Source organism: Rhinatrema bivittatum, chromosome 4 (genome assembly GCF_901001135.1).
Source record: "Rhinatrema bivittatum chromosome 4, aRhiBiv1.1, whole genome shotgun sequence".
NCBI lineage: Eukaryota > Metazoa > Chordata > Amphibia > Gymnophiona > Rhinatrematidae > Rhinatrema > Rhinatrema bivittatum.
This window is the reverse complement of record NC_042618.1, coordinates 301,966,388-301,982,123: the sequence shown is the minus strand read 5'-3', so window position 1 is coordinate 301,982,123 and position 15,736 is coordinate 301,966,388. Positions and strand designations below refer to the sequence as shown.

The 15,736-nt window shown below is 42.4% G+C and overlaps 1 protein-coding gene across 4 annotated transcripts in view; it reads left to right on the top strand.

Annotated features, from left to right (window-relative positions):
• The window catches only part of MYOCD (myocardin), a 332,840-nt gene that overhangs the window by 82,482 nt on the left and 234,622 nt on the right, over positions 1-15,736 (top strand). For all 4 annotated transcript variants that reach the window (XM_029600231.1, XM_029600233.1, XM_029600232.1 and 1 more), the window contains exon 4: positions 5,509-5,584. In XM_029600231.1, coding sequence (XP_029456091.1) covers positions 5,509-5,584 — 76 coding nt within the window. The remainder of the gene's footprint in view (positions 1-5,508; positions 5,585-15,736) is intronic.

The following is a 15,736-nucleotide window of genomic DNA, read 5'->3' as shown; positions in this document are numbered from 1 at the left end:
ATAAGAGCACTGTGTAAAGGAGAACTCTCGTGTTGTCTGGATGTAATCAGATCAAGCAAAGAATCTGTTACCTTGTCCTTGAGGATAGCATGGGACATAATCACACAGCAGATCCAGTTTTATGTTTCCTATGCATGATATTCAATAGGATTTAGATATGTCCTAGTTCTAGGACATCACCAGGGTCAACTGTGTGCTAAGAAAATTATCCCCAGTTAAAATGAACTCTTAAAGAGGTCAGCTGCAGAGACCCTTCCATTCCAGCTCTCAAACACAAGACAATCTGTCCCATCTCTGGGGACGCTCAGTTTAGTTTATATGTTTTCAAGTAATCTCTTTTCTTATACAAGTAAAAGGAAAACGATTCCAGTCCTCACACAGAAGAAAATCATTCCATCCAGCACCCCAAGGACTAAGAGTTAAGTCTCTGGGGATGGTCCTATTTCATATCAGAGAAAATTATTTTTCACTCAATGCATAATTAAGCTCTGGAATTTATTGCCAAAGTATGTGGTTATGGCAGTTAGTGCAGCTGGGTTTAAAAAAGGTTTGGATAAATTCCTAGAGGAGAAATCCATAAACTGCTATTAATCAAAAAAGGATAGTAGCTTCGGATATATTTAATGTTTAGGTACTTGCCAAGTATTTGTGACTTGGATTGACCACTGTTGGAAACAGGAAGCTGGGCTTGATGGACCCTTGGTCTGACCCAGTATGACATGTCTTATGTTCTTATGTTCAGTCAGCCAGCAGATGATTTCTCCAGTCCATGCTGGTTCTATGTATGGTTCTATGTTAATCTTCCAACAGCAGACAATTTACCATTCCAAAGAATTTGCTGTTGGTATGTTTAGAAGAAAGAAAAGCATATAGAGGTGAACAGCATATATTTCTTTAAGTGATCCGTAATAGCCATACCTAATTCTAGATCCTTCAGCCAGCAGGGATGGCCAGAAAATTCAGAAGCTTGTTTAATAAAAATGCAAAAGGCAGGTGACCTAGATGTCATTATACACCTAGGTAAAAATGACCTGATGAACAATCAGTTAGTAAGCATTCAAAAAATGCTTAATCAGTTGGGGAAGGGTGTTAGACAGGTAGAAAAATCAGTGAACTTCTCAGATGCTCTACCTTAACCTGCCTACATCAAGGAAGGAGAAGGAACCTTTTGGTTCGGGCTTTGCTTTTGGCCTGCTGCAGGAAATATCGTATTTCCCACAGTTCAGGCCTTTGAAATTCGGGGGACCCAAATTTCGGGTTAGTACGCACTAACTCTCCATAAGTGTGCACTAACTCTTTTAGTGCGTTCTAACATTTTAACGTTAGCTTGCGCTAACCCGAAATTTGGGTCCCCCCGAATTTCAAAGGCCCGAACTGCGCTAACCCGAAAACAAGATTTTCCTGAAATTTCGGGGAAAATTCGTTCAGGTTTTGGGGTCCGTGAACCAGGATGAATTAGGCAACTTCGTTGAAATAGCCTAATTCGTCCTGAATGAATAAACACCCCTAGCATTTATAAAGATTTTGCCAATAAGCAGGCTGTATTAGCCATTATATATGGATGATGTCAACCGGCGACACCAAAACAGACTCATCTCTTCAAGCTAGTAGAACTTTGAGTTTTACTGAGTATGTATGGGAGTTCCCACATGGGTGCTGATTTGTGAGTCTCCTCAGTCATTTTTTGTCCAAGCACAGCACAGATGTGAACTCAGTCTCTCCTGATAATTTTCCTCTAAACATCTTTAAAACCTTTTACATTTAATAAATTTTTCTTCAGTTTCTTCATTCCTACATTCTTCAGTTTCTACATTCCCCAACAGCACTTTTCAATGTTATTAAAAAAAACAAACAACAAGTGAACATGGACTTCTTTTCCATCATATCCAGCCAAAAGAAAAAAGTCAACAACAGTGAGCAGCATTAGAAGTTGTATCTGTGGAAATATTATGTATCTCACCAATGGACACAAACTATGTTACCAATGCCTTGGTCCAGAACATGACCAGAAGAACTACTATGCCTGTGGATGGATGTCCCCAGATTCACAGCGATCCAGGGTGCTTTGAATTGAGGAACTGCTTAAATGTATCCAGAGTAGCAATAGGTACTTGTCCCACAGTGCAGCCATGTCTGCCTTACCAGTGTTGCACCTGTCGGTCGCAGGCGGCTGTGACCTCTCATGCTCACTTCTTTTTTCCCTGCACCGTCAATAATTGGGAGAATGGCGGCCTCTGCTAACCTACGCCGACTTCCCCGGCTGCTGCCAACCGCCATCTTACTTCCAACATCACCTAGGCGCGTGTGCAGGGCCTCCTTATGAATACATCATGGCGGGAATCTCGGGGGGGGTCCCCTCCCGATGACGACAACACCGCTAGTATATGGACTGGCCCATTGCTAAGACGAGATAGCAAAGAGATCTCTCGCTTGTTAAATCCGCTCAAACTTGGATCTTCTGTTCCAGATTCTCCTCCTAGCAATTGGACGCTCTGAGTACCTGCTCCTTGGGGGCTCTTTCGCGTCTTGGCTATCCACTCCTCGGAGGATCAAGTATTTGAGGAGTTGCTATAGGTAGATTTCTTCTTAACAGAATTACTTCAGTTTTTTTAGTGTTTAGAGTTAGTTTGATTTTAGACAGTTCATGTTGTATAGTCTTCATGTGTGACGCAAGAGTCAGCCTTGCATTTTCAATGGATTTGTGGCATGGGATAGGGATGTGCAGAGGGACGCCATACGTTGCAGTCGGGATTCGTATTCGTCAGGGGGCAGATACGTTGCATTCGGCAAGGGGGACCCCCGATACATACATGCGTTAATTCTTATTTGTTTCCCGGCTAAAATTGAATTAAGTACAGCCCCCCATCCTCCTGACCCCCTCAAGATTTACCAAAACTCCCTGGTGGTCCAGCGGGGGGTCTAGGAGCCATCTCCTGCACTCACACCCTCGGCTGCCAGTATTCAAAATGGTGCCAATAGCCTTTGACCTTCTATGTCACAGGGGCTACTGGTGCCATTGGTCAGCCCCTGTCACATGGTAGGAGCAATGTTGGCTGGCGCCATCTTGTGCTCCTACCTTGTGACATGAGGAAAGGCTAAAGAGGTTGGGTCTGTTTACCTTGAAGAAGAGACATCTGAGGGGGATATGATAGAGGTCTATAATCATAAATGGAATAGAACGAGTAAATATAAATCAGTTATGTACTCTTTCAAAAAATACAAAGACTAGGGAGCACTCCATGAAGTTAGTAAGTAGCACATTCAAAACAGTGAAGTGCTTCAGGGATCTGTACTGGGACTGGTGCATTTTAATATATTTATAAATGATCTGGAAAGGGAAACAATGAGTGAAGTGATCAAATTTGCAGGTGAAACAAAATTATTCTGAGTTGTTAAATCACAAACATATTGTAAAACTTTGCAGGAGGATCTTGCGAGACTAGGAGACTGGGCATCCAGATTAAATTTAATGTGGACAAGAGAAAAGTGATGCACATGGTGAAAAGTAACCCATTCTGTAGTTACACAATGCTAGGTTCCATATTAGGAGTTACCTCCTAGGAAAAGTACCTGGGCATCCTAGTGGATAATACTTTGAAATCAAAGTAGAATTTTAGGAAATATTAAGAAAGGAATGGACAATAAAACAGTGAATATCATAATGCCTCTGTATTGCTCCATGGTGAGGCCACAATTAGAGTACTATGTGCAGTTCTTGTCGCTGCATCTCAAAAAAGATATAGATATATTAGAAAAATTCAGAGAAGGGCTATGAAAATAATAATGGGGTTGGAACGGCTCCTCTATGAGGAAAGGTTCAAGAGGTTGGGTCTGTTTAACTTGAAGAAGAGACATCTGAGGGGGATATGATAGAGGTCTATAATCATAAATGGAATAGAATGAGTAAATATAAATTAGTTATGTACTCTTTCAAAAAATACAAAGACTCCATGAAGTTAGTAAGTAGCACATTCAAAACAAATTTGAGAAAATTATTTTTCATTCAATGCACAATTTAGCTTTGGAATTCATTACTGGAGAATGTAGTTAAGGCAGTTAGCCTAGCTGGGTTTAAAAAAGGTTTGAACAAGTTCCTGAAGTTGATGTCAATAAACTATTAACCAACAATACTTAAGAAGTAGACAGTACTTGTCACTGTGTGTGATAGCAGCATGGGATCTATTTACTGTCTCGGATGTTTCCAAGTACCTGTAACCTAGATTAGCCACTGTTGGAAACGGGATACTGAGATCAATGGACCCTCAGTCTGACTCAGTAAGGCAATTCTTATATTCTTATGTTCATACTAGGTCATACCAAAGGTATATCAAACCCAGTATCCTGTTTCCAACAGTGGCCAATCCAGGTAACATGTACCAGGCAGAATCCCAAAAGGTTGATAGAGTCCATGCTGCTTATCTGAGTTGGTTGATCCTACAGATTCTTCCCTTTATCTGCAATCTTTGCAGCTTGCAGGATGACTCTCTTCTCCTCAGTTTAAGATAGCAGGACACCTTGGATTATGATCACTTTGCTTCTTAGTAGTTTCAGGCACCAAATACTGTATATTTGGCTGGGTCAAGAGACAAGTACACCATTTTCAGGAAGGCTCACTCACCTTTCCCTCTAATTCCAAACTTCTTCTACAGCAATATCAAACTGTTTCTCTCTTTTACTCCACTCTTTATTCTCAAAGACTTTATGGCACCCCCACCCCTCCTCTGAGATAACAGTTAGATTGAAAAATTGTCCCAAATGTGGATGAATAATGCAAATAATAAAACTCTCTTTTCTATACTTCAAACCAAATGCACTCTGCTGGGCTATGCATATCTACCACCTCTAAAGAACTTCAAGATTCTTACATATGTCAAAGTATTTACAGTATCTTTATGAGAAATAGACTTTTCTGTAGGCCAGTCAGTCTCATGTCCGTATTAACTGCTGGGGCACCTTTGATGTAGCGACCACTTTCTTCCATTCTCCCCATCTTTCTCAATCTATATATTATACACATAGTGATGTTGGTTTATTAGGGGGCAACACGGTGTGCTCCAATGCGCCATGGTTGCTGACAAGGGAAAACTGTCTATCATCTGACATGTATACTGGGCAAAGATGCATGGTCTTGGAAATCACGCTGGCACAGATTGATAGAGTCAGGGGGCCTGGTGGGCTGCAAGATAGAAACTATTAGCAGCCTAGGAATTAGGTGGAGGATCAGGAGAAGAATATGGTGGAGAGTGTCAAAGAATGCTCAGATATAACCAAGAAGATAGACGAAAAAGCTTGGTTCAATCGTAAATACCTACAGTAGCTAAACATAATCCACTTTGAAGTGTTTAAAAGGCAGAATATAAATCCAATAAATAAATATTCTTCCCTGTTGAAGTTTCAGTGGGTGTCAGGTACTCTTATAGAATACTCTGAGTGTTTTTGTTACTTCTGTGTCACACATCATTTCATATCTGTGTGTTTTTATACATGTAATTCTTTCTTTTATTTCAGACTGAAGATTATCTAAAACACAAGATGAGAAACAGACCTGAGAGGTCTGACTTGGTCAATCTGCATGTCTTACAAGGTAACCGATAGTTCCATTCTTGCTCAAAATGAAGTTCTACGACTCTTCCACAAATACTTTCACATCATGGATTAGATCAGCAGGGTCCAACTCTGGTCATCAAGGGCCACATACTAGTCAGATTTTTAGGAAAACCCTAATGAATATACATGAGAAATTTGCAAACACACTGCCTCAATTTTATGCAAATCTACGTCCTGCATATTCTTTAGGGATATCCTGACAACTAGATAGGTCTGAGGCCTGCAAGGACCGTAGTTGGACACCCCTGGGTAGTTTGACTGAACTTCAGTCCTTCCTTGTCCTGCTGAATAACAGTCATGTACAGTAGTCATAGCAACATTTTAAACCCTTTATATGGAGAGCCTCCATGTCCAACAAAAAATTGAAAACATCCAATATTATACTAAATGTTAATTGGAGCCAGATATCTGTACTGGGACTGGTAATGTTTAACAAATTGATAAATGATCTGGAAAAAGGAGCAATAAGTGAAATGATCAAGTTTGCAGAGGAGACAAAATTAATCATTTCACTTATTGCTCCCTTTTCCAGATCATTTATCAATCTCTTAAACAGCACCGGTCCCAGTACAGATCTCTGGCTCCAAAAAACATTGTTAAAACATGAGCAGATTGTGAGGAACTACAAAAGGACCTTGTGAGACTGGGGACGGGGCATCCAAATGGCAAATAAAATGTAATATGGACAAGATTTTTCTCAGGAAAATTAACGTAAATGAATGTGTTTGAAAATGCAAATTTATGTGCCAAAATGGAAAACTCTTCCCAGCCTATTCCTGGGAACACCTGTGCTCACTGAGGCTAAACTTGCACACAAACAGGACATATGCACATAAGTTGCCATGAAAATTAAGTGAACAATTTTGTAAAAAAAACATTTCTACAGGTAAAGCACTGGAATTATGGGGAGTTTCTAGGAGGTCTGAAGAGGTTGACTTTGAGAAATAATTTTTTCATCATCATATTGTAGGACTAAGAGTTCGGGCGAGTCTGCAGTAGTTATAGTTTTCACTATGTTAATGAACTTACTTATATTTCACTTGTAATGGAGGAAAAGTTTCCAGTGGGAGGTTTGAAATGGGGAGTGACCTGAGTTTGTTTTTGAATAGGAACTGTGGCCTGGACTAGGCAGTGGTATGACAGGGAATAGGATGCACTGTTATTTTGCTAGGATTGAGATTAATGTAAGCGGAAGTAAAGATTAAATTGTGCTTGCATGTGTGAACCTTGATTAATTGGATGAGGCTTAGATCATCCATGTTTCATTAAAATGTGTCAGTGTTTCATCTTGGAGAGACCTCTGTATGATAGGTGAAATCTCCTAGTATAATGAGTTTGAGGGATGTAGAAGCAATGTTTTATAGGAATTCAGAAATTTAAGAAAGGAGATAGGTTGATTATTAGGTGGGCAGTAGATAAGCCAAGTTTTAGTCCTTCATTGCTTTGGAATTTCAAAACGAGGCAGTCATATTTACTTATTTTTCTGTGTGGCAACTCGATCTAGGGCCAGGCAGTGACTAAAGATGATAGCAGCTCCCCCTTCTATGACCCATGAGTCTGGGTGAGTGATATATTTGGTAGCTGGGAGGGAAGAATTGAGCAAGGGTGAGAGTGTCACCTTCTCCTATCCAGGTGTCAGTAAGTCAAAGGATGTATAGTTTGAATAATCAGTAAGATCAATATTGTGGTGAGATTTGCTATTTGCTGAGTGTACAATGAAAAGTAATAGAGAAGGAGGAGTGGTTTGTTTGGGTTCAGAACAATTCTTATGTTGTAGAGTGATAGGGAAAAGATGCCTTGCACAAAATTGTTTAGATGGCTGAGGAAGTCTCCTGCCCCAAATCATCTATATAGATAGAGTGGCTCCGTTGAAGCACATGATGGTGGCATGTCTTAGTCTTCTCTAGTGGTCTTATGCTATGATTTACCTCTTCCTCTCACTTAGACTTTGTCCTTGTTATGGGGCTTAGACACTTAAGGATGGGATACATATACATATAGATATCTATATCTATATCTTATATCTATATCTATATCCATATCTATATCTATATCTATATCTATATCCACTTAACACGCCCACCATTAAAGACTTCACTCAGCAACTGTATATTTCGGATTGTGTATATATACTGTACTATTGTATATAATTAACCTCCTCTTTCTCTTTCTATTTTCCCCCTCCCAGTTATCAGCCCCTGTTAATTGTAACTGCATCTCTTCTTCACGTTTATTTATGTTCTTGGTTGTTTCTTCACACCCCTGTTTCATGTAAACCGGCATGATGTGAATGCTTTCATGAATGCCGGTATAGAAAAACCTTAAATAAATAAAATAAATAAATAAGTATATCTATATCTCTATATATCTATAGATAGATAAATAGAAAGATAGATAGATAGATATTGGGAGGAGGGGGTAGGTTTACATTCAGACTTTATGAGTAAATGCCAAGAGTGGAGGTTGATCACAAGGAGAATATTTAAAATATCTAAATATTCCTCTAGATCAAGGATAAAAGATAAAACTTGGAAGTGGTTTCTCATTTTTCCCATAGACGGATGCTCATGTAGAATCATAGAAGGGATCCCTAGTTGATGGGTGCAGAGCTGGAGCACAATCAAGGCACAGAGGGGATTCCTTCAATTGTTAATGAAGATATCATATATTTATTTATTTGATTTATTTGATTTAGATTCTAACTTTCTGGAGCTTCAAAGCAGATTACATTCAAATTAGTTGATTGGAAGGTGAGCAAAGTTCATAACACTGCATATTTCCCAATTAGTAGGATCAAATTAGTTACTTACAATTGGAAGATAGAGCAAATACTGATGCAAAAGGCTATTACTTTACTAACTGCCCCCGGCGCTGGGCACAAAGGGACGTATGAAGGGGCACATCCCTTGGTGCAATGCTTTGGTGCGACAAGCCTTTAAAAATTGGTGAGGGGGTGGTTCTGTGTGGATGAACCCTTGAGGTTGGACAGCCGGCTTATTGGCTGCAGGTAGGGGGAAAGAGAGCCCCTTGGGAGCATAGGTGGGAGTCTCCCTCCTCTCCTCACCCATTGGTGCTGGTGTTCATCTAGGGCAGATCACATGGTGGAGCCGAGATTTAAAGAGTAACAAATCACCAAGGCTAGATGATATCAACTCCAGCATTCTGAAAGAACTCAAATATACAATTGCAGACCTATTACTAGTAATCAGTAATCTATCATTTAAAATAACCACCGTATCTGATGACTGAAGGCCTGTAAGTCGCATCTTTTATGGGTAAAGCAGAGATAGCCTGCGTAGATCAGCTATATGTGGGTGAGTGGATTTCTTTCATCTGAAAGTATATGCAAATTTTCATAATGCACGCCAGATTGGTCACATAAAAAAAAGAGGCATTTATTGGTATGCACGCTCCTACCTTACATTTTCAAAAGGTAAGAGATTTGATGGCATGTATCTAATATGTCTTAATTTACATGCTCATTTTACTTCACAAATGTGTCATGTACATTTATCTGCATAACAGCTGAATTTCAAACTTGGTGGATATGGCATACTTTGTATTTGAAAACTGCTTTGTTTTGTGCAGGCTTTCAAATTCATGAGTATCTTTGCAATTAGGAACCTTCCTGAAAATGTAACTTATTACACATAATCCAATCAAAATTTCAGTCTTACTTTGATAAATATATATACGGTATATATATGTATATATATATATATAATAGAGACATTGGATTGGGAATTAGAAGGTCCCAGAACCTGCCTCTCCATAATGGCCCAAGCCAGCTCCACAGCTGAGTTCTGAAACCTTCAGTTCTTTCCATGGCCATTCAGATGACAATATTCAAAGTATTTTCTGGTGGGTAAAAAAGCATTTTAGCCACAGAAATCTGGGCTTTAAAAATTCCCCAGTCTGTCTGTGGATAAAAGTATGTATATTTAACATGCCTGCTTTTACTGTCAGACACCAGAAGTGGTCCCAGCAGCAGGGAGAAGCAGTGCCAGTGCCAGATGTTCAGCCACCCTAGGTGGTGACATCATCCTACCATGTGATCTCCTCTCTCTGGTGATCTCGGCAATATATGCATCGCGCTGCATGATGGCTTCACATCAACTGTGGTGTCCATGGTGTCCTGCCCATTTCCAGCGCCTTAGGTAGCCGCCTAGTTCGCCTAATGCCTCCCGCCAGCCCTAGGGAGAAGGTGAGGAACTGAACAACACATGCAGTTTTCTGCTTAAAAATTGCCCACAGAGAAAGCAGGCACAAATCTCTAGAAAATAAGAACATAAGATATAACATACTGAGTCAGACCAAGTATCCATCATGCCCAGAATCCTGTGCCCAACAGTGACCAACCAAGTTACAAGTATCTGGCAAGTACCCAAACAGTAAATGAATAGATCCCAAGCTACTAATCCTTATAGATTAATGGCAGTTTATGGACTTCTGCTCTAGGAACTTATCCAAACCTTTTTTAATCACAGCTACACTAACTGCAGTAGCCACATCCTCAGGCAATGAATCCAAGAACTTAATTATGCATTCAGTGAAAAATAATTTTCTTTGATTTGTTTTAAATGAGCTACTTGCTAACTTTATGGAGTGCCCCCTAGTTCTTGTATTATCTGAAAGAGTAAATAACCAGTTCACATTTAGCCCTTCAAGTCATTTCATGATTTTGTAGACCTTTATCATATCCCCCCTCAGCCATCTCTTCTCCAGGCTGAACAGCCCTATTTTAGCCTTTCCTGATAGGGAAGCCATTATATCCCCTTTATTCCTTTGGTCGCCTTTCTCTGTACTTTCTCCAGTGTAACTATATCTTTTTTGAGATGTAGCAATGAGAACTGCACACAGTATTCAAAGTGCGGTCTCACCATGGAACGATACAGAGGCATTATGATATCCACCATTTTATTCGCCATTCTCTTCCTAATAATTCCTAGTATTCTGTTTGCTTTTTTGACTGCCACAGCACACTGAGCCAACGATTTCAATGTATTATCCACTATGACGCCTAGATCTCTTTCCTGGGTGGTAACTCCTAAGATAGAACCAAACATCATGTAACTACAGCAAGGGTTATTTTTCATTATATGCATCAACTTGCACTTGTCCTCATTAAATTTCATCTGCCATTTGGACACCCAGTCTTCTAGTCTCACAAGGTCCTCCTGCAATTTATCACAATCTGCTTGAGATTTAACTATTCTACATTAGAGATGTGAATCGTGTCCTCGATCGTCTTAACGATCGATTTCGGCTGGGAGGGGGAGGGAATCGTATTGTTGCCGTTTGGGTGTTTAAAGTATCGTGAAAATCATGAAAATCGTGAGCCGGCACACTAAAACCCCCTAAAACCCACCCCCGACCCTTTAAATTAAATCCCCCACCCTCCCGAACCCCCCCCCCCAAATGCCTTAAATTACCTGGGGTCCAGCGGCGGTCCGGAACGGCAGTGGTCTGGAACGGCCTCCTGCAATTGAATCGTGTTGTCTTCAGCCGGCGCCATTTTTCAAAATGGCGGCGCAAAATGGTGGCGGCCATAGACCAACATGATTCGACTACAGGAGGTCGTTCCGGACCCCCGCTGGACTTTTGGCAAGTCTTGTGGGGGTCAGGAGGCCCCCCAAGCTGGCCAAAAGTCCCTGGGGGTCCAGCGGGGGTCCAGAAAACGATCTCCTGCCGCGAATCGTTTTCCGTACGGAAAATGGCGCCGACAGGAGATCGACTGCAGGAGGTCGTTCAGCGGGGGTTCCGGACCGCCGCTGAACGACCTCCTGCAGTCGATCTCCTGCTGGTGCCATTTTCCGTACGGAAAACGATTCGCGGCAGGAGATCGTTTGCTGGACCCTCAGGGACTTTTGGCCAGCTTGGGGGGGCCTCCTGACCCCACAAGACTTGCCAAAAGTCCAGCGGGGGTCCGGAACAACCTCCTGCAGTTGAATCGTGTTGGTCTATGGCCGCCGCCATTTTGCGCCGCCATTTTGAAAAATGGCGCCGGCTGAAGACAACACGATTCAATTGCAGGAGGCCGTTCCGGACCGCTGCCGTTCCGGACTGCCGCTGGACCCCCAGGTAATTTAAGGCATTTGGGGGGGTTCGGGAGGGTGGGGGATTTAATTTAAAGGGTCGGGGGTGGGTTTTAGGGGGTTTTAGTGTGCCGGTTTTCCTGCCCTCCCCCTTCCCCCGATTTACGATTTTTTGATGATAAATCGGGGGAATTGGTATTCTATCGTGGCCCTAACGATTTTTGACGATTTAAAATATATCGGACGATATTTTAAATCATCAAAAAACAATTCACATCCCTATTCTACATAATTTTGTGTCATCCACAAATTTAAGCACCTCACTTGTCATGCCCCTTTCCAGATCATTTATACATATATTAAAAAAAAACACTGTTCACAATACAGATCCCTGAGGCACTCCACTGTTTACCTTTTCCCACTGTGAAAACAGACCATTTAATCCTACTCTCTCTTTTAACCAGTTTGCAATCCACAAAAGGATATTGCCTCCTAATCCATGACTTTTCAGTTTTCTCAGAAGCCTCTTTGAGGGACTTTGTTGAACACCTTCTGAAAATCAAAATACACCACATCTACCGGTTCACCTTTGTCCACATGTTTATTCACCCCTTCATAAAAATGTAGATTTGTGAGGCAATACTTTTCTTGGGTAAATCCATGTTGATTGTCTCCCATTAAACTATGTCTATCTAAATCTTCTGTGAGTTTATTCTTTATAACAGTTTCCACGATTTTTCCCAGCACTGAAGTCAGGCTCACTGGTCTATAGTTTCCCGCATCTCCCCTGGAGCCCTTTTTAAATATTGGGGTTACATTGGCCACCTTCCAGTCTTCAGGTACAATGAACAATTTTAATGATAGGTTACAAATTTTTACTAATAGGTCTGAAATTTCATTTTTTAGTTCTTTCAAAATGCTTAGGTATATACTATCCAGTCCAGGTGATTTACTACTCCTTCAGTTTGTCAATCTGGCCTACTACATCTTCCAGGTTCACCAAAATTTGGTTTAGTTCATCTGAATTATCACCCTTGAAACCATCTCCAAAATGGGTATCTCTCCAACATCCTCTTCAGTAAATACAGAAGCAAAGAATTTGTTTAGTTTTTCCGCAATGGCCTTATCTTCCCTAAGTGCCCCTTTAATCCCTCAGTCATCTAATGGTCCAACCAATTCCCTTGAAGGCTTTCTGCTTTCAATATGTATTTAAAAAAAATTTGTATGAGGTTTTGTCTCTACGGCCAACTTCTTTTCAAATTCTCTCTTAGCATGTCTTATCAATGTCTTACATTTAATTTGCCAATGCTTATGATTTATCCTATTTTCTTCTGATGAATCCCTCTTCTAGTTTTTGAATGAAGATATTTTGGCTAAAATAGCTTCTTTCACCTCACTTTTTAACCATGCTGGCTATTGTTTGGCCTTCCTTCCATCTTTCTTAATGCATGGAATATATCTGTAATATGTGGTATTTTTAAACATTGTCCGCGCCTGTTGCATACTCTACCTTTGTAGCTGAATCTTTCAGTTTTTTTGTTGGACATAAAGCGCCACCCTGCCAACAAGTTGCTCCTCTCTATCATTGCGATATAATTTGTACCCTGGTATGGCACTATCCCATTGGTTATCCTCCTTCCAACATGTCTCTGAGATGCCAACTAAGTCTATGTCACCATTCACTTCTATACATTCTAAATTTCCCATCTTACTTCTTAGACTTCTGACATTAGCATACAAACATTTCAAAGAGGTTTTTTTATTTGTATTAATATTCGGCTTTTCAGTTGTCATGGATAATTTGGAATCTTTTAGTTCAGGTGATTCTTTACTTATAGGCACATGGACTACTTTTCTTATTATTGGAACCTCTCTGTTGGGATGCCCTAACTCTAATGCTTCATTAGTATCCTTCAAGATACCTCCTTTCGAATCATGCGCTTCTAAGCAACTGTTGGTTTTCCCCTTTGTTCTAGTTTAAAAGCTGCTCCATCTCCTTTTTAAAGGTTAGCGCCAGCAGCCTGGTTCCACCCTGATTAAGTTGGAGCCCATCTCTTCGGAAAACTCTCCCCCTTTCGCAAAAGGTTCTCCAGTTCCTTACAAAACTGAATCCCTCTTCCTTGCACCATCATCTCGTCCACGCATTGAGACTCCAGAGCTCTGCCTGACTCTGGGGACCAGTGCGTGGAACAGGGATCATTTCAGAGAATGCTACCCTGGAGGTTCTAGCTTTCAGTATTCTACCTAAGAGCCTAAATTTGGCTTCCAGAACCTCCCTCCCACATTTTCCTATGTCTTTGGTGCCCACATGTACCACAACAGCTGTCTCCTCCCTAGCATTGTCTAAAATCCTATGTAGGTAACACATGAGGTCTGTCACCTTCACACCAGATAGCATGTTACTAGGCGATCCTCAAATTCACCAGCCACCCAGCTATCTACATTCCTAATAATCGAATCACCAAATATGATGGCCGACCTAACCCTTCCATCCTGGGCAATAGCCCTGGGAGACACATCCTCAGTGAGAGAGGACAATGCATCACCTGGAGAGCAGGTCCTTGCTACAGGATTATTTCCTGCTGCACCAGGTTGATGCACTCCATGTTACAACCATGCCCGCGGACCCCATCCCACAGACAGGTTCTCCACTTACCGTCATTGCCGCTGCCAGAGGCCCTTCTCCTCAGCCGGTACCTCCGCGGCACTAGCGCTGCTGCCGGGACTCTGCTCCTTGCTGCCTGGCTGCCTCTGGACTGTCCTGCCACCTCGGTTTGCCACTGCCACAGCTTCACAGCCCTTCACTGCTCTCGCGGCGGGAGGGGCTGCTGCTCTTGGATCTTTGTGGCATAGTTCCGCCTCTGGGACGTCCCTTTCTGCAGCCTGGAGGCCGCCACTGACACCACTGCCTGCTTCCTCATCCATGAAGCAGGAATTCCGCCAATGCAGCCTTCCCCTGGACTCTCCATAGGCATGGGCACATGCCTCTTCAGCAGATTTAAAGGGCCAGTGGTGGGAATAGCCCCATGGCCCCAAAAGATGACATCATCAGTCTTCGCCTGGTTCAGCCCTATAAAAGGACTCTGCTTCATTCCCTCAGGGCTTTCGGATCTGGTCTTCACAGTGGTCTGTAGTCTTCCTTCCATTCCAGGTCCTCCGTGGTCTTCCAGTGTCTTGATGGCTCTTCGTTCCATGTTCTTCATGTTTCTGGTCTCCTTCATCTTGATGTTCCTGGTCTCGTTCCTCGTCGGAGCTCCTTTATTGCTTGTTCCTTGTTCCTGATGTTCCAGATGCCCTTATGTCCACTGGTCCTGATGTTCCGTGTCCAGATGTCCTGTTGTTCCAGATGTCCCGGCGTCCAGATGCCCCTGATGTCCTATGTTCCTGTCCTGATTCCGTCATCCTCTTCTCCAGCCCTTCGTCCAGCTTCCAGATTCCTTTGTTCACCTTTCCTGGCATGCCACCATCGTGGTCGTGGCACAAGGCCTACCTTCTTGTCTGCAGCGCAAGCCTCCAGAAGGCTCCTGTTTTTAATGCCAAGCTTCTGAATCCTGTCTAGAATCATGTCCCGGTCTTCGGAGTTCCTTGTGCCTGCTTCCGTCCATGCCCAAGACTCTGACAGAACCTGCTCTGCTTCAGCGTGGTCCGCGACCAGCCACCGGCGGCTGTGTAGGGCGCAACCCAGTGCAGGCCTCTCCTGAATCTTCATCATGTCCTGGCTTCAAGTTCCACTGCTTCGTCTGGAGTCTGCTTCGCCTTCAGCGTGGTCCGCAACCAGCAATGGGCGGCTGTGTAGGGGGCGCTGCGATGCAGCACTCACACAGTACTTTCTCCTGAATCCTGAATCCTTGCCTGAGACCTCCAAGTATCCTGAAACCTTGTCTGTGTCTCAGAGTATCCTGAAACCTTGTCTGAGTCTTCTGAGTAACCCGAAACTTGTCCAGGCCTCTGAGTATCCTGAGTCTACATCTGAGTCCTCCGAGTATCATGAGTCTTCGTCTGAGTCTTCCAAGTATCCTGAGTCTCCGTCTGAGTCTTCTAGTTTCTGTCTCATCTTGTTCCTGCCCTCAGCCTCCGTCTGGCCTCACGCATTC